Here is a 17,738-nt window from a genome sequence, read left to right on the forward strand (position 1 = left end):
GAATCACCAGCTGTCAGTAAGTCCTCAGTTAGAAGTGGGGCTCATGGGCTCCTCCCCATCCATAATAGAATGTTGACTGGTTTGATCTGCCAGCAACCACTGCCACTGTGATATCATGAGTGTGAGGTCCTGTCATATCTAGAAAATACTGCTTCGTCCTGGTCCTCCCTGACCTCTGGCTCCTACTATCTTTCTGTCTTCTCTTTGGCAATGGTTTCTGAGTTTCCTTGTGGGGTAGGGTGGGGTGTAATGGCGTAGGACTTGTCTTCCTTCCTTCCTTTATTTATTTCTTCCTAATTTCTTTAGATTCATTTATTTTTATGTTATGAGTGTTTTGCCTGCATGTATATCTACTCTGTTAACCTATGGAGGTCATAAGAGGGCATTCAGATACCTTGGAACTGGAGTTATGGATGGTTGTGAGTCACCTGTGGGTGCTGGGAACCAAACCTGGGTCCTCTGCAAGAGCAAATGTTCTTACCACTGAGCCCTCTCTCTAAACTCTGAACTTTCATTTTTTTATCTTGAAGAATATATCAGAATTGTATTATTATTTCATAAGTTCTCCTTTTAAATTAACACGCTGACACGTCCTGCTACCTCCACGTGTGTTTTCTTTTTTTTCTTTTTTTAATTTATTTAATTATTAAAGATTTCTGTCTCTTCCCCACCACCGCCTCCCATTTCCCTCCCCCTCCCCCAATTAAGTCCCCCCTCCCTCAGACCGAAAAGCAATGAGGGTTCCCTGTCCTGTGGGAAGTCCAAGGAACCCCCACCTCCATCCAGGTCTAGTAAGTTGAGCATCCAAACTGCCTAGGCTCCCACAAAGCCAGTGCGTGCAGTAGGATCAAAAATCCATTGCCATTGTTCTTGAGTTCTCAGTAGTCCTCATTGTCCGCTGTGTTCAGAGAGTCCGGTTTTATCCCAGGCTTTTCCAGACCCAGGCCAGCTGGTCTTGGTGAGTTCCCAGTAGAACATCCCCATTGTCTCAGTGTGTGGGTGCACCCCGCACGGTCCTGAGTTCCTTGCTCGTGCTCTCTCTCCTTCTGCTCCTGATTTGGACCTTGAGATTTCAGTCCTGTGCTCCAATGTGGGTCTCTGTCTCTGTCTCCTTTCATCGCTTGCTGAAGGTTAATATTCAGGAGGATGCCTATATGTTTTTCTTTGGGTTCTCCTTATTTAGCTTCTCTAGGATCACTAATTATAGGCTCAATGTCCTTGGTTTATGGCTAGAAACCAAATATGAGTGAGTACATCTCATGTTCCTCTTTTTGGGTCTGGCTTACCTCACTCAGGATAGTGTTTTCTATTTCCATCCATTTGTATGCAAAATTCAAGAAGTCCTTGTTTCTTACTGCTGAGTAGTACTCTAATATGTATATATTCCATACTTTCTTCATCCATTCTTCCATTGAAGGGCATCTAGGTTGTTTCCAGGTTCTGGCTATCACAAACAATGCTGCTATGAACATCGTAGAGCATATACTTTTGTTGTATGATAAGGCCTCTCTTGGGTATATTCCCAAGAGTGGTATTGCTGGGTCCAGGGGTAAGTTGATCCCGAATTTCCTGAGAAACCGCCATACTGCTTTCCAAAGTAGTTGGACAAGTTTGCATTCCCACCAGCAATGGATGAGTGTACCCCTTTCTCCACAACCTCTCCAACAAAGGCTATCATTGGTGTTTTTGATTTTAGCCATTCTGACAGGTGTAAGATGGTATCTTAAAGTTGTATTGATTTGCATTTCCCTGATCGCTAAGGAAGTTGAGCATGACCTTAAGTGTCTTTTGGCCATTTGAAGTTCTTCTGTTGAGAATTCTCTGTTCAGCTCAATGCCCCATTTTATAATTGGGTTGGTTAGCCTTTTATGGTCTAGTTTCTTGAGATCTTTATATATTTTGGAGATCAGACCTTTGTCAGTTGCGGGGTTGGTGAAGATCTTCTCCCAGTTAGTGGGTTGCCTTTGTGTCTTAGCGACAGTGTCCTTTGCTTTACAGAAGCTTCTCAGTCTCAGGAGGTCCCATTTATTCAATGAGGTCCTTAATGTCTGTGCTGCTGGGGTTGTACGTAAGAAGTGGTCTCCTGTGCCCATGTGTTGTAGAGTACTTCCCACTTTCTCTTCTATCAGGTTCAGTGTGTTCGGACTGATATTGAGGTCTTTAATCCATTTGGACTTGAGTTTTGTGCATGGTGATAGATATGGATCTATTTTCATTCTTCTACAGATTGGCATCCAGTTTTGCCAGCACAATTTGTTGAAGATGCTCTCTTTTTTCCATTGTATACTTTTAGCTCCTTTATCGAAAATCAGGTGTTCATAGGTTTGTGGGTTAATGTCAGGGTTTTCTATTCGATTCCATTGGTCGACTTCTCTGTTTTTATGCCAATACCAAGCTGTTTTCAATACTGTAGCTCTGTAGTAGAGTTTGAAGTCAGGGATTGTAATGCCTCCAGACGCTCCTTTGTTGTATAAGATTGTTTTGGCTATCCTGGGTTTTTTGTTTTTCCATATAAAGTTGGTTATTGTCTTCTCCAGATCTGTGAAGAATTTTGATGGGATTTTGATGGGGATTGCATTGAATCTATAGATTGCTTTTGGTAGAATTGCCATTTTTACTATGTTGATCCTCCCAATCCAGGAGCAAGGAAGATCTTTCCATTTTCTGGTGTCCTCTTCAATTTCTTTCTTCAAAGACTTAAAGTTCTTGTCAAATAGATCTTTCACATCCTTGGTCAGAGTTACCCCAAGATATTTTATGCTATTTGTGGCTATCGTGAAAGGTGATGCTTCTCTAATTTCCCTCTCTATTTCCTTATCCTTAGTGTATAGGAAGGCCACTGATTTCTTGGAGTTGATCTTGTATCCTGCCACATTACTAAAGGTGTTTATCAGCTGTAGGAGTTCTTTGGTAGAGTTTTTGGGGTCGCTTATGTATACTATCATATCATCTGCAAATAACGAGAGCTTAACTTCTTCTTTTCCGATATGAATCCCCTTGATCCCTTTATGTTGTCTTATTGCTATTGCTAGAACTTCAAGCACTATATTGAAGAGGTATGGAGAGAGTGGACATCCTTGTCGTGTTCCTGATTTTAGTGGGATGGCTTTGAGTTTTTCTCCATTTAATTTAATGTTAGCTGACGGCTTGCTGTAAATAGCTTTTATTATATTTAGGTATGACCCTTGTATCCCTAATCTCTCCAAGACTTTTATCATAAAGGGGTGTTGAATTTTGTCAAATGCTTTTTCAGCATCTAATGAAATGATCATATGGTTTTTTTCTTTCAGTTTATTTATATGCTGGATTACATTGATAGATTTGCGTATGTTGAACCAGCCCTGCATCTCTGGGATGAAGCCTACTTGATCATAATGGATAATTTTTCTAATGTGTTCTTGGATTCGGTTTGCCAGTATTTTATTGAGAATTTTTGCGTCGATGTTCATGAGTGAGATAGGTCTGTAATTCTCTTTCTTGGTTGGGTCTTTGTGTGGTTTTGGTATCAGGGTAACTGTAGCTTCATAAAAGGAATTTGGCAATGACTCTTCTGTTTCTATATTGTGAAATACATTAAGGAGTATAGGTATTAGCTCTTCTTGGAAGTTCTGGTAGAATTCTGCATTGAAACCATCTGGTCCTGGGCTTTTTTTGGAAGGTAGATTTTTGATAACGGTTTCTAGTTCTTCACGACTAACAGGTCTATTTAGATCGTTCACCTGGTTTTGGTTTAGCTTTGGTATGTGGCACTTATCTAAAAACATGTCCATTTATTTTGCATTTTCTAGTTTTGTGGCATACAGGCTTTTGTAGTAAGATCTAATGATTCTCTGAATTTCCTCTGTGTCTGTGGTTATGTCCCCCTTTTCATTTCTGATCTTATTTATTTGCGTGTTCTCTCTCTGTCGTTTAATTAGTTTGGATAGGGGTTTGTCGATCTTGTTGATTTTCTCCAAGAACCAACTTTTTGTTTCATTGATTCTTTGGACTGTTTTCTGCGTTTCTATTTTGTTGATTTCTGCCCTCAGTTTGATTATTTCCAGTCTTCTACTCCTCCTGGGCGTGCCTCCTTCTTTTTTTTCTAAAGCTTTCAGGTGTGCTGTTAAGTCTTCGATGTATGCTTTCTCTGTTTTCTTTAAGTGGGCACTTAGTGCTATGAACTTTCCTCTTAGCACTGCTTTCATAGTGTCCCATAGGTTTGAGTATGTTGTCCCTTTATTTTCATTAAATTCAAGGAAGACTTTAATTTCTTTCTTGATTTCTTCCTTGACCCAGGTGTGGTTCAGTAGTTGACTGTTCAGTTTCCATGAGTTTGTCGGCTTTCTGGAGGTAGGATTGTTGTTGAATTCTAACTTTAATCCGTGGTGATCTGATAAGACACAGGTGGACACTGATATTTTTTTGTATCTGTGGAGGTTTCCTTTGTTTCCGAGTATGTGGTCAATTTTGGAGAAGGTTCATCCACGTGTGTTTTCTTTTCTGGTGTTCAAGTTAAGGAAGAAGAACCATGTTTCTTTTTAGCATATATGTTTCCACCTTAATTAACTAGATCTTTAAAAATGACAACCTTCTCTGACAACAATATTTATCTCTTGAAGGATAAATAATTCTTCAGAGTGAGTATGGCTAGTCTATTAGGAAATCCGTTGGGGTCTGTTTCGACGTGTGGCTTCTCCTGCCAGCCACGCATGCTCCTCCTCTGGGTGCTTTCCCTGTTCCACATGGTGCTTTCTGAGGGCGAGGACCTCAGAGTTACCTCCTGCTGAATCCACCTCCCCAGTTACTTGTCAGGGGTCAGGCAGATCCCAAGTATCCAGTATGACTTTAATAAGAATTTTATCATCTTTAATATATGTCCCATTCTCTAGAACAGTTTGGATGACAAAGAGTGGGCAGCCAGAGGCAATAGTCATCTCTCCAGTGGGTTTCTTGAAGCTGCTGCTCTTGGGATCAGGCTTGAACGCATCTCCCAGATGACATCGGGAGGACCCCTGGTCCATCAGCAGGAATGTCACTTTCTGCTTGAATGGCCGTGCCGACAAAGCATCATATTCTCTACGCATAATGACAAGGAACAGAGACAAACGTGTCCCTTTCCCTATTCCGTCCCCGTTCAGGTAGACCCTGGCACACATCTTACAGCCAAAATAGCCTGTGTAGAAAGGCTGGCTGTAGAAGGACAGGGTCTTTCCCGTGACAGCCTCCTGCTTCCGGCACTTGTAGTCATGGATCTTCCAGATCAGCACACCGTTGTAGCTGGTGGTCTCGAGGACCTGGAACCGCAGGTCCATATCTGCCGAGCAGATGTTATGAACCTTCAGCATCTGTTCCTGCCGGCTCAGCTGAGATCCCTGTAAGCCTGTGTTGCGAGCCGCCTACCCTGCACTCTTGTGCCCACTTTCCAGCTCAGTCACATGGTTCTGGGGGTCTCCACACTGCTCTTCACGCTGTCTGCTTCCTCCCACTTCTGCCGGAAGGGGCGGATCTCCTTGAGTTCTCTCAGATTCTCTGCTTGGCTGTCTTTTCCTTGCTGTAAAAGAAGGATTTTGGATTCATTGTTTCGAAGCATTCTCCTTTTGTCTCTCAATTTCAGTTTCAGAGCTACATATCTGATTGTGCAAACTCTGTATGCTCTTGTTTTTTTCAACGCTTTCCTTCTGCCGCAAGGAAAGCTTCTTCTCCAGGGAGCTGCTCCACGCTTCCAGCAGCTTCATAGGCTGCACTGTGGAGCTGGCCTCCTGGGCCTTGATCCGCTGGTTTGTACCCTGAAAAAAACGCAGCCATAGCGCTTAAAACTACAGGTGCTGGGGGCGTTGACGCTCTGACAAGTGGGCACTCAACTCGCTTCTCAGAAGAGTCTGGACGCTGCACTTAGGAGGGCAGGACACCACCACACAGGGACAGTCAGTGTCTTCGTGCTTCTGCAGTGTGATCATGGGGACTTGACTCTTGCGGTGATTGCGTGTGGCCTCTCGGTGTTTACAGGCCTTTCCCACATGCTCCCGTATCTCTGAACTTTCATTTCTAGCAAGTTCTTGGGATAGTGTTGCCATTGGTCCAGGAACTGACTGTACTCTGAAGAGCTCTGTTCTGAGTCATCATTTCCTTGCGTGTAGGCTGAGAACTTTTAGTGATAAGCGCAGTGGAATTAAGTAGTACACACACGAACTTGTAAAAATCACTTCTGTGCTTAAAAATACTTCGGCACTTACTATATTTTGCAAAAAAAAAAAAAAAAACAATCCACAAAAACAAAAACCTACTAGCACAACAAACCTGTGATTTCAAGTATTTTTTTATTAAAGCCAGATAGCTACTAAGTGACAAGGAGATAGAAGCAGAAGTATTACATAAAGAATAATGATGGCCATGGGCTAGTAGGGACACTGGAGAATGGAGCATGCCCACAGGGAGTATGGAGACACTAGGGGAGACTGTGGGCCACAGAGGTGAGATTGTTTCCCTGACACAGGACGGAGGGATCTGGAGGCTGAGGTTCCCTGCCTTCTTTATGGTGGTTTCTTCTGCAACCTGGGCAGGTCAGGGAAAGTCCCGACTGACCTTACTCCAGGTGTCTTTGTCTGCATTCTCAGGCTTACAGAGAAAGGCCTGCATTTGTAACCCTGGAAGCTTGTAGCTTCCTGAGCTTCCCTGGAGGCAAGGGACTTGACCTGCACAATACTGTCCTATTGTAGTTCCCAGACTACCAAGCCCCTGGGGGCTGAGGAGTTGGGGGTGGGCAGCAGTGGGCTTCCTGGCTGTCAGCTGCAGCATGTCAGCCCTGGTTCTGGAGTGTCCTGGAGTCACAGTTCTGGCTTTCATTCCACTGACTGAAGATATCCAAAGCATACCCGCACCATACAGACCACCCGGCAGGTGTTGGCTTAGGAGGGGATCTGTGGAGCTCGGTGAGCAGTGGTCCCACTTTGGCTGTCCTCTTCCAGGAACATCGTGAAAGGCATGAGGGAGCTGCGGGAGATTCTGAGGACTGTGGAGACCAAAGCAACGCAAAACTTCAAAGTGGTAATGTGACGATTGGCTGGGGCTGGCTTACGCAAAGGCCACTTAGGGTGGGAGACAACACAAGCCCTAGCAAGAGGCCCCTGACCTAGAGATGTCACATGCATGCCTATGCTCACCTTCCTCTGCTCTCAGCAGACATTGTTAATCCATCCCAGAATGCTTTCGCACCAAGCCTGGGAAGCACCCTGTTTATCTCATCTTCTTCATCAGGACACTGAAGATGACTCCTAGCGTTAGAATAGAGTTGAAATCTACTGCCATCCCTTGCATGAGCAAAACTATCCTAATGATGTGTGGTATGGCTCGTTTCTTCATGATCTTAATAGATGTCATTGACTCTCCTCTCGTGCCCCAACTCAGGCCTATGTACTTAGACCTTTGTTCTTCCAAAATCAGATGGGGTAGAGCTATGTCATCCGTGGGAGAGGTGGTAGCTACCGTGCCGGAGGGACTGAGGACCTAGGGACTTGGGAATGGAATGTGAGGCCCCCAGAGGCGCAGTACATCATGCAGTGGGCAGATCTAGTTGGGAACCAGGGCTGCATAGGCAAGCTGCAGACGTTTTACCCCAGCCTGAGTCTCTCCCTCTTTGCCAGGTGGCGGCCAAGCACCTGGCAGGGGTCCTGCTGCATTCCCTGAGTGAGGAATGTTACTGGAGCCCCTTGTCCCACCCTCTGCCTGAGTTCATGAGCAAGGAGGAGAATTCTTTCATCACCCAGACCCTTCGGAAACCTCACCTCTATGAAGGAGACAAGTGAGTGCCTGCCGCCTGCCCTGGTGTTCCGCTCTGGCCTTGCCATGAATACAGGTTCTGATACCTTCTGGTGTCTCTTCACGGTACCCTGCTTTCCCAGCCCTGCCCCAATGTCAGACAGACATTTTAGAGGCTAAGAAAAGACGGTCTCTGATGGGGTTGGGGGAGAATGTTTCATGGCTCCCCGAAGCCACACGTTCAGAGATTGCCTGTCTTCCTGACACACCCCTTTGAGGTGCCAGTTGAAGGTGGAGTCTGTAGTCACCAGTGGCTTCTCCCCATGCCTCACCTCAGGCTGTGGGTGAATGGGCCATTTCTTCTGCAGGATGGTAGCAGCCTTTCAGGTTCAGAACTTTGGGGCTAGTTAAGAGCTGTTCTAGGTATTCAGTGCCTGTGAATTATGCAGGAGAAGGGTCAACTTACCAGGTCGATGTTGGGCTGCTTGGGGAGTCGGGGAGGCAGAGGTACTGTTGATGTGGGCTGGGCTGCAACCAGGAATGCTGTTGTGTTTTCCAGCCTCTACTGCCCCAAAGACAACATAGAGGAGGCGCTCTTGCTGCTGCTTATCAGTGAGTCCATGGTAAGCCCCAGGCACCACTGACCCCAGGGAACCGGGTTTGTGGAGAGTGTTGGCATAGGTAGATGCAGGCTATCCATGGCCTAGTCAAGCTCTGCCTCCCAGGAAGGTGCAAGCTTCTTGGCCCTGCCTGCCTCTGTCTCTCTCTCTCTCTCTCTCTCTCTCTCTCTCTCTCTCTCTCTCTCACACACACACACACACTCACACATACACATACACATACACAGATACACACACACATTTGCAAGTCTGGCGCACTTGGGTTTGGCCATGCTAGCTATGCTGGGCTATGATGAGAGACCCAATGTCTGTCCCAAGTAGGTAGAGACTGAGTGTGTGTGAAATTCTCTTCTGGGTTACAAAACTTGATTATCACTAGGCAGCAGTGTGCACTGAGCAGCTGGGTGCTGTGACTGATGTAAGAACAGACAAGGAAAGGAAGGAGTATGCATTCTGGAGGCACAAGACCTGAATTGGGGCTCCGGGGCTCTGCTGATTAGCTGAGGGTCGGGCACAAAGCATTCAGACATTCTGAGCCTCAGTTTCCTCCTCATATGATGATGGTAACTCAGAAGTAAGTTTGGATAGAATTCATGTTCTTGCAACAACTCTTGATTATCTGTCCTGGGCCTGGGCCTAGTCTAGAAGCCAGAGATGTAGCAATAAGCAGAATGCAGACAGGCCCCTGACCTCGTGGAGTTCACATTTTGGTCGGGGGTGGTAAAGTAGTGAATGATAATCCCAGTGTCCGGGCTATCCCTGTCATCCCTGTTTGCTTACTACGGAAAAATAAGGCCATGGGGACCCATCTCCCATACCCTGGGCAATGCATATGTGATAGTGTGCATGCATACATGCCCGTGGTGACCACAGCGTTAGGCAGTGTCTTCAGAGTACTTTGGAGGCTCCTCGAAGGAGGGCATGGTGTGGTCGGGTAGTGGTAGAGGTGTGACATGAAGGATGGACCTCTTGCACCAAGGGAAGCTCAAACATGTGGATTACAGAAGCCGGGAGTAAGGAGGTATGTCCACACAGCTGGATCCACACAACTGGATCCAAGTTCTTCAACTCTGGAGTCCATCGGTGCTGCCGAGCTGGGACTGCCAGCTGAGAACCGGGTTTCTTAGACGATGCATCTGAGAAGTATAGGTTAAGAAAGCGAGATGTCCTGAGCTGGACCATTTTCAACACTGTTCCTTACAGAGCAGCTGAACTGTGCTGGACCACATGTTCAGCACCATACATAAAACAACGAAACAGCCTGAAGCCCTTATCTCCAGTGCACTCCCACGTAGTGCAGGGAAGCCAGCAAAATCCGATCCTTTCTCTGTTTAGCCGGGAAAGAATTCATTGTTGGTGTGGCCTCAGGAAGGTACTAGATAGGGAACCTGTGTGGGAGGTTGGGGGTGTCTTTGGGACTGGGACCCTGCACCTTAAGAAACTAGTTCTGCACTATACTCGGTACCAGGCACCTGGCAGCATGGTTCTTGTACTTGTCACTCATAGCTGAGCGAAAGTCTCTCTCTGTGAACCTGTTTGCTCATCTGTAAGATGGAGTTACCAAGGCCTCTGCGGAAGGAGTTTGGGTGGATTAAATAAAATAAACACAAAGCTATCTCGTTGGGTTGTTCGGTGCATGTTTTTGTCCTGGGGGCGGGAAAGGCTTTGATTCCGACTCAGTTGCCTTTGAAAACGTGTAGGCTTTAATCTAGTTGAGAGATTGAGGGCATTAGTCTGCTATTTTAAAGAAAAGGGCTTCCTAGGCATGGTTCCATTTGGGACTGGCAGATGAGACACACGGCGTCCTAGCTTTTGGCACCAGCTTTGCTGTGATGCAAGTCCTTGCTCTGCAGAAGGCTGCCAGCTCAGAGCCGGTGGTTCAGTACCCGTGACAGGAAGACTGTGACATCTGCCACAGGAACTGTGTCGCTGGGTAGATGAAGCCTGTCACAGAGCACAGAAGCTCTTGGCTCTGTGAACTCAAGAGCTGGTGGTAATCATGTCTGCCAGCAGGGGAACCAGCAGGAGCTGCCCAGGACAGTGTCCTCCGGGGAAGGGGAGCATCACTGGGCACAGATGCTTCCTAGGTCCTTCTTTCTGGTGTGACTTTTGGGGCGGGTTCGCTTGCTTGATGAGAGGCTTTCTCTGTGAAACCTCTGAGCAGGGCTCTGGGCATCTTCCTTCAGGAACCTGTTCCTTGCAAAGAGACAGCACCCAAGACTTCACATTTTGCTTTGGTTCCTTCTTCAGCAAAGCCAGCCCAAGGCCTCTGATAGTATTGATCAAGACTACTAGACACGTTCTGAGAGAAATCTGAAACCAGGGAAGCAGCCAGGGTGACACCAGGATGTCTAGATTTCAGTGGGGTCTCTGCCCTCTGAAGAAAACTGTGTTGGCCTCCTCCCACAATCTCCCCCAGTTTCCCCCAGTCTCCCCTAGTCTCCCTCAGCCTTCCTTGGTCTTCCGTAAAGTAGGATGAGACCGGGCAGGAGGGCACGAGGACAATCAGATGCCACTTAGAAAGTGTTCCATTTCCCCCACTTAGACGGGGACTCTATCTAGGTCCAGAATTAAGTGGAGGATGGGGCTCGGCAGAGGTGCCAGCTGCGCCACATCTGTCAGAGATTGGCTACTGCCAGGATAATTGACCTGGTGCTCAGGAAAGCCTCAAGTCTGGACTGGCTCTGGATGTCCATCTCTGGAGACTCAGAGCACCCCCCCTCGGAAGGTTATACTTCTTTCGCTGCCCTTAGGGTTCATGGGCCAGATAAGTTGATGGTGTGAGAATTCTCTTCCCGAGAAGGTCATGCACCTAGGGAGGGTGCCTCAGCAAGGGTTGTGCCTGCTGAAGGAAAGGAGGATTCCCATTTTTGTCTCAGGGAGGACATTTGTCCAAAGAGCAGGGGTGAGTCCTGAGAGAGCGTGGAGCTGTTAGACCGGAGTGTGGCTGGTCTCTTGACAATCCGAATGATCTAGTCTGAGACGGGTTCTTCTGGGAGAGGCACCAGAGGGACAAAGGGGAGGAGTAGGAATGCCTCTGGGAGTCCTATCTGGCTTCTGAGGGCAGATCATCCCACAGTGGGAACCAAGGGCAAGGTCACAGCAGTGAGGGTGCGCTCCTGTGGGTCCTTAGGGCTTTGGTACAGAGGGGAGCATGGTTCGCTCTCACAGGACAACCCAAAGCAGTGCCCAAAGTAGGCAGGATGGGTAGGGAGAAAACCCAGGGAGAATACTCACCTTTATCCCACGAACAGCACAGGGGACAGTTGGGGGCAGTGGGGAGAGCCTGGAGCCAGCTCAGGGGCTTGTATTTACTCTAACAAGTGCGTTCACCGACACTGCACTGGTCTGGGGTTGTCTGATGAAAGCGGGTGTCTGAGGCCGTCGGTGTGCACAGGAAAGGGAAAGAGTGTGGTTAGGACTGAGTGGACGGGCTCCCTGGGAAGCCTGTGGGCCTGTGTGAGCCCAGGGAAGAGGGATGGGAAGGCTGGGGCGCCTCTGGGGAGGGCTGGTAAACCTAGTGGTGGTGCCCCCTGCCTCTGAGGTTTGTTCTGGCTCCTGAGCCACACACGAATCCATGCTCTTTTGTGGCTAACTAGCCAGCCCTAAGACTTCCTTTTTTTTTTCTGCTCCAGTTTCCCCAAGCTAACCCATTACCATGGTTACATACACAGGCACTGCCCAGCAACCAACACTAGCCCAACTTTTTTTTTTTCTTGTAACCCTGCCCACAAAGCCATGCCAAAAGCTGGGCAGACATCTACTTCAGGCTGTCCAGTGGGAACCATGTTCCCCCCTCGTACAAAAGCACCAAGGACCCTTAAGAGCACGCTCTTGCTGCTGTCTATTGGTTAAGGGGCATGTGGAGGACTTGCCCTGTCTTAGGTTTCATTTGCTCTAATGACACTCAGTTCTGAAAATCCACCCCTCCTTCCCACCAGACACACCCAGAGGCCTGTCCTCTTGGAGGGCAAGGTCTAGGGTAGACAATGAAGGAGTTTTTGTGCCAGCCCAGAGCCGTCTTCCTGGCGTATTGCTCATTCCACAATGGCGGATTTATGAAGCTCTGGGTTCAAGGAGCTCAGTCTAGAAATGGCATGCCCCGCTACAAGGGGTGATGAGCCAGCCAGGACTGCTGGGGCCCAGGTGTATGCTTGTGAAGCAGAGGGGTAGGTTGGCTACAGCCCTCTGAGTTGGGAGTTGCCAGCAGGCTGATATGGAGAACTGCAAAGTGACCAAACTCAGTCGAGCCTTGAAGATGGGAAACAGCAGGGCATGCTGGAGGCATGTAGGAGACAGCCAGAGAAAGAAGTTTAAGTGTCACCCTGAGGGAAGCGGTGATGGTTTGTTCTCACTACCCCTCTCCCAACATGGCTTCTGTGCAGGGTAGGTTTCTCAGTCCTCGGAATGTGTCCAGCAAGGCTCCCTCTACCTCAAGAGAAGCCACCCCTACAGAATACCTGGTCTATCCCTTCCATCCTGATTTCTTCCTCCTACCAAAAGTCGTAGGAATGCACAGATGCGTCCCGTAGCCCCCTTCTGCATCTCCGGTCTTCATCCCCTCCTTCCTTTCCCTCTGCTGCCTGGAGAAGCCTACTCACCCACGGTCCCCATTGGGTACCTGGAGCCAAGAGCTGCTGGAGGTGGAGGAGTGGGGAGGTATAGTGTGAGGGACGGAGCGTGGCTGTGTTCCCACGTGGCTGTGTGGGTGGAACTCTCTGGGAGGGAGAGGGATTTCTTGGCGCTTCCCCTGCCTTCACTGCTTGCAGTTCCTGGCTCCGTTTATCAGGTTGGCTCTAGCATTGATCTTTGTGAGGATTTCCTGCCATTCCTGGCATTCTAGCCCAGGCATCCCCTCCTTGGCCATCTGTGTTTCTTGAGGAAGAGGAACACCTATCACAATCGTGGCTGAAGAGGCAGCTGTCCAGATCCATTGCCCCCAGTTTGTCTCCCTGCCTCAGATGCCCCTAAGTGGATTGTTCTTTGGGGCTAGCAGACCTGTTAGCTAATAGGAGCCTCTAAGGGAGCCCATTTTAGCCCAGAGCCTACAAGCAATGGGGCTTGTGTCTCCTCACCCTCTGGCCCAGGGTAGCTCCTGCGCCTTCCCTACAGGAGGGAGGGTGGGGCTCTGTTCAGGAGGCAGTGAGGAGCACTGGTGAGCAGGATGGGACCTTGGAGTTGGTAGTATATGTAGGTTTCAGGGCCAATAGCTCCTTTTTTTCTATCTAGCAGGCCAGTCCTTGGCTGACAGCCAGTGGGGAGCAGAGCAGTCTCAGGGAGGGAGGACGATGCTAGACAAGGACCCCTTTGGCAGAAGGAGAGGGGTCAGAGAGGAGCATGCTGGGGTCATCAGCAAGCATGTGGGGCCAGAGCCCAGCTTTGCCAAGCACAGTCCCGAGAATGTATAAGAGTCATTTCAGACCCCTGCTTTGCAGATGTTCCTGCTTGGCAGCTATTTATTTATTTATTTATTTATGTTTTTCTTTTTGGGTTTTTGAGGGTTTCTTTGTGTAGCTCTATCTATCTATCTATCTATCTATCTTTGTTTTTTTTTTTTTTTTTGAGACAGGGTACTACTCTGTGTAGCCCTGGCTGTCCTGGAACTCACTCTGTAGACCAGGCTGGCCTCAAATTCACAGAGATCCGCCTGCCTCTGCCTCCCAGAGTGCTGGGATTAAAGGCGTGCACCACCACCGCTTGGTGCTCTGCTGGTCACTGAGTAGTGACTCTTAGGTTCTGGAAGAAGGAAGACTGAGTGTTAATGAGAGAGAGCATTGATGATGTGTGTTTGAAGTGAAGTGGGGTGGGGGGTGCTGAGTGTCAGCAGGTGTCACATTCAGATGAAAGGCAGGAGGCCATGGCACTGTCCTTGCAACTTCAGGACCCTGAGCCTTAGGATGACACCCCGCACACACACCTGGACCGTGGGTTTTCTGTCTTTGGAGAGAGCTTTGTGGGGTTAGGAGAGGGCATTTCTGAGAGTGTGGTCAGTTATTTGGCTTGTAAGAGCAGTGAAATGGGACAGTGAGTGGCTTTGCAATATGGGCCCTGTGATGCTAGGTCCTCACCTGCATTCCACCCGCAGGCTACTCGGGACGTGGTACTCAGTCGGGCACCAGAGCAGGAGGAGGACCGGAGAGTGAGCTTACAGAATGCTTCAGCCATCTATGACCTCCTGAGCATCACCCTGGGCAGGCGGGGCCAGTACGCCATGCTTTCTGAGGTAGGGTCAGCTGCCCAGCCTTCCTCACTTCCCACTCTCTGCTCAGGCTGGCCTGCCTTTTACTGGCTTTGGCTAGTGACCGTGGCATGTCCCCCTAGCCTCAGCCACAGATCCATTATCTGTGGAATGGGAGTTATTAGAGATCTCACCTCCGGGAGGTTAGGAAGAATAGATGAGTTGATACACGCAAAAAGTGGAGAGCCCTACCACGACCCATGATAATCAACACTACTTGTTATTTTTGTTGGGTTGTGTTCTTTCAAAACATTTTCACCAATCTGGTTTCATTTGCCTATCAGAATGGCCCTCTGAAATCATTCCTGCGTTATGGAGGTGGGAAGAGAGGACTAGGGACAACTCTGAGGCAGCATGGCCCAGCATGCCGTGGCAGGGACTGGATCACCCCTGTGTTTCCTGCAGCTCTCTGAAGGCAGTGAGGGGAATGGTTACCCTGTCAGGGAGGGGGCCAGTGCTGACCACTTCTTCCTCCTCAGTGCCTAGAGCGAGCCATGAAGTATGCATTTGGAGAATTTCACCTTTGGTACCAAGTGGCCCTCTCCATGGTAGCTTGTGGGAAGGTAAGGCCCAGGGCTGTGGGGGTGGGGGTTACGCCTTCTATGGGTTCTGAGAAACCTCTGGTCCCTCCCAGGGAGAGATTTGTGTTGACTGGGAACTGACCCGGTATTGCTATGACTGTCTATGAGCATGGGATGGGGAAGGCCCTAAGTGATGCGTGCTAGTGATGACCAGTTTGCCCGCATGCAGGTATGAGTTTAGATGCTTCTCTCTTCTTATGGTCCACCACGAGGTCATCGTAGCACACCTGCTGGTGTGGCTCTAGGAGAGAGGAAAGCTGTTCCTGCCCCAGAGAGCCCTGCCTGTGAGTTGGAAGGAGAGATATACGGTGGAGTGGAGTAGCAACGACACACATGGGAACCTGTAGGGGATTAACAGTACCTGGGTGGGGACAGCAGAAAAGGCCAGCACTGCCCAGAGCACACGGCACCAAGGTAGGCATTCGCCCTCCGCCTGCCGGGCCCCTGCTCCAGCACCCCTGATTTTCTCTCAGATCTGAACTACACTTATGTAAGCCTCTATTTTAAGCAGCGACACGAAAGGAAAACCTTTCCGGAGCTGGGGGCCGAGGGAGATGGGGCCGAGGATGCTATGAATGCAGGAAATAAGGTGCCATGAGCTTGCAGATGGTTCCAAGAGCTGTAAATACCCAGGGCCCTTACATGGGGCTGAGGGAATCCCTCGTCCCCTGGCCCATCTGTGCCATATTCCATTTCTAGCCCCACAGCCGTCTCTAAGGAGGGCCCTTCTAGTGTGCCAGCGCCGCCTCCACAGATGAAGAAGTGCCAGGCAGCCCTGGGTCTCTGCAGTGAGACAGGCCAGGGCCTGGCGGGGAGGGGGAGGGGGGAGAACCAGGTGCCGCAGTCTTGTCAGACTGCCAGGGCAGGCTGGGAGCACAGCAGAACCAGTGGGGAGTCTCCTTGAGCATCCTTTGCTGGTTATCACGTGGGCCACCTCCCAGAGCACCTTGAAGTCCACAGCATGATCTACTGGCTCTGCCCAGGGGGTGCTATCAGATTTTAAGGAGAATTGAGAATACACAGGGCTGGCCCAGCAGGATTAGAGGCACTCCCGAGCTCCAGGCAGGAGTGTAGCGTAGAGCAGGGAGAAGAGCAGAACTCCAGGCAGAGGGGGCAGCATGAACCAAGGGGAGTAGGTGTGTAGGACTTGAAGGCAGCAGCCTGTTAATTCCTAGGTGACTAACTAGGTTACTGACAGGAGGCTGGGAAGGTGTGGCTGGAACTTAGGCGGATCCTCCACACACACAGCAGCATTAAGCAACTTCTTCCTGCCTCCCCCAAACAGGAAACACCGTTAGCCTTAGAATAGCAGAGGAGAAGAAGAAAGGCCTAGAGCAATGCACACTGTTCTGTGGGTTTTATTTTAAAGCTACCCCCTTTAAAAATCAAAACAAACAAACAAAACCAAAAACAAAACTATCCATGGAAGTTAGCTTGAATTTTGAGGGAGTTCCTGGAGGCTCCAGCCTCAGGAAAAGGCATCATGATTGTCTGGGACTTGAGGAGTCTTCCACCTCCTTATGGAGAAGCTGGAACCCTAAGAGGTTTAGGCAGCTTGGCATCTGGCCTTTGGGAAGTCATTCCCTACTCTGGTCCCTTCGTGTTCCCACAAGGTAGGCATAGGGCGCTGGAGTGGTCAGTGAGTTCCGTATATGTGAGGCTCCACCCATCCATGCACTTGGTGCGCTGTGAGATTGTTGTGTAAGGAAGGCATTCTCCAACTGCCCCCTGGGAATCCTGCATGCCAAAACCATTTGCCTGGCTGCCCTGGCAGACTTCAGAGGAGTGACCAGAGCTTGCCTTTGCTGAGCCCAAAATGGGAATCCAGGTTCTGTACCTTCCAGAAGGTGCGGTTGGGGAGATAGAAATATGCCTGGTGTTTCACCCCACAGGAACCACAGTTCTGTAGCGTGATTTAGGTCGTTCCCTCTCTCAGTCTCCATGCGGCAGTTGCATTGGCTGTGTTGCTAGGTAACCAGCATGACAGGGGGAAAAAAAAGAAGCCGACTGCTCCTACTGCTGGGTCCTCAGACGGCTCCTTAAATAGCAGTGTTTTTTGGTCTGCATGGGGGTGGGGTGGGAAGGAGTGGGTGGACTATGGAGGGTCAGGACTAGAGAATCCGGGATGCAAAGGTCAGCAGCCTAAGGAAAGCTGAGGAGAAGCCTGAGGCTCTGGGGTGTGCGGGTGGAGGGACAGTGGTGAGGGACACAGTGTGGCATTTCTCCAGGAGAGGGGCTCTGAGGAGGAGGTGGGGCCTGGCAGCTCTCACGAAGCTGGGTGCTCGCTGTGGGCCTGTCATTTTCTGGCCCTTTCTTGTGCTTGTCCTGTCCTCTCTTATTGTTAGAATGATAGGGGATTTGGGCATCTGTCCCTCCTGTTTCCCTGCTTTCTGTGACCTCCTTAAGGGTCTCATCTACCTTCTCCTCTGACTCTATCACCCCAGCCCAGTACTGAGCCCAGTACAGGCCCTGAATGAAGATACCTTCGTTAACCTCATTGGTCTATTTTCTGTTACGTTTAATAAAGCAGCCGAGGTAGAAGAATTTATAATGCAAAGAAGCTTA

At 49.2% G+C, this 17,738-nt stretch overlaps 1 protein-coding gene and 1 pseudogene across 4 annotated transcripts in view; one reads left to right on the forward strand and one right to left on the reverse strand.

The window, feature by feature from the left end:
- Ttc7a (tetratricopeptide repeat domain 7A) overlaps window positions 1-17,738 on the forward strand; it is a 110,705-nt gene that overhangs the window by 39,092 nt on the left and 53,875 nt on the right. For 3 of the 4 annotated variants that reach the window (XM_041630981.1, XM_041630982.1, XM_041630984.1), the window contains exons 6-10: window positions 6,945-7,023; window positions 7,620-7,777; window positions 8,294-8,357; window positions 14,440-14,577; window positions 15,072-15,155. In XM_041630981.1, coding sequence (XP_041486915.1) covers window positions 6,945-7,023; window positions 7,620-7,777; window positions 8,294-8,357; window positions 14,440-14,577; window positions 15,072-15,155 — 523 coding nt within the window. The remainder of the gene's footprint in view (window positions 1-6,944; window positions 7,024-7,619; window positions 7,778-8,293; window positions 8,358-14,439; window positions 14,578-15,071; window positions 15,156-17,738) is intronic. The other variant, XM_041630983.1, reaches the window with a different exon arrangement.
- On the reverse strand, window positions 4,788-6,053 carry LOC121432808 (annotated as a pseudogene).

This window comes from Microtus oregoni, unplaced genomic scaffold (assembly GCF_018167655.1).
Source record: "Microtus oregoni isolate MIOR12 unplaced genomic scaffold, Mior012 000036F_ref0000092, whole genome shotgun sequence".
NCBI classification, from domain to species: Eukaryota; Metazoa; Chordata; class Mammalia; order Rodentia; family Cricetidae; genus Microtus; species Microtus oregoni.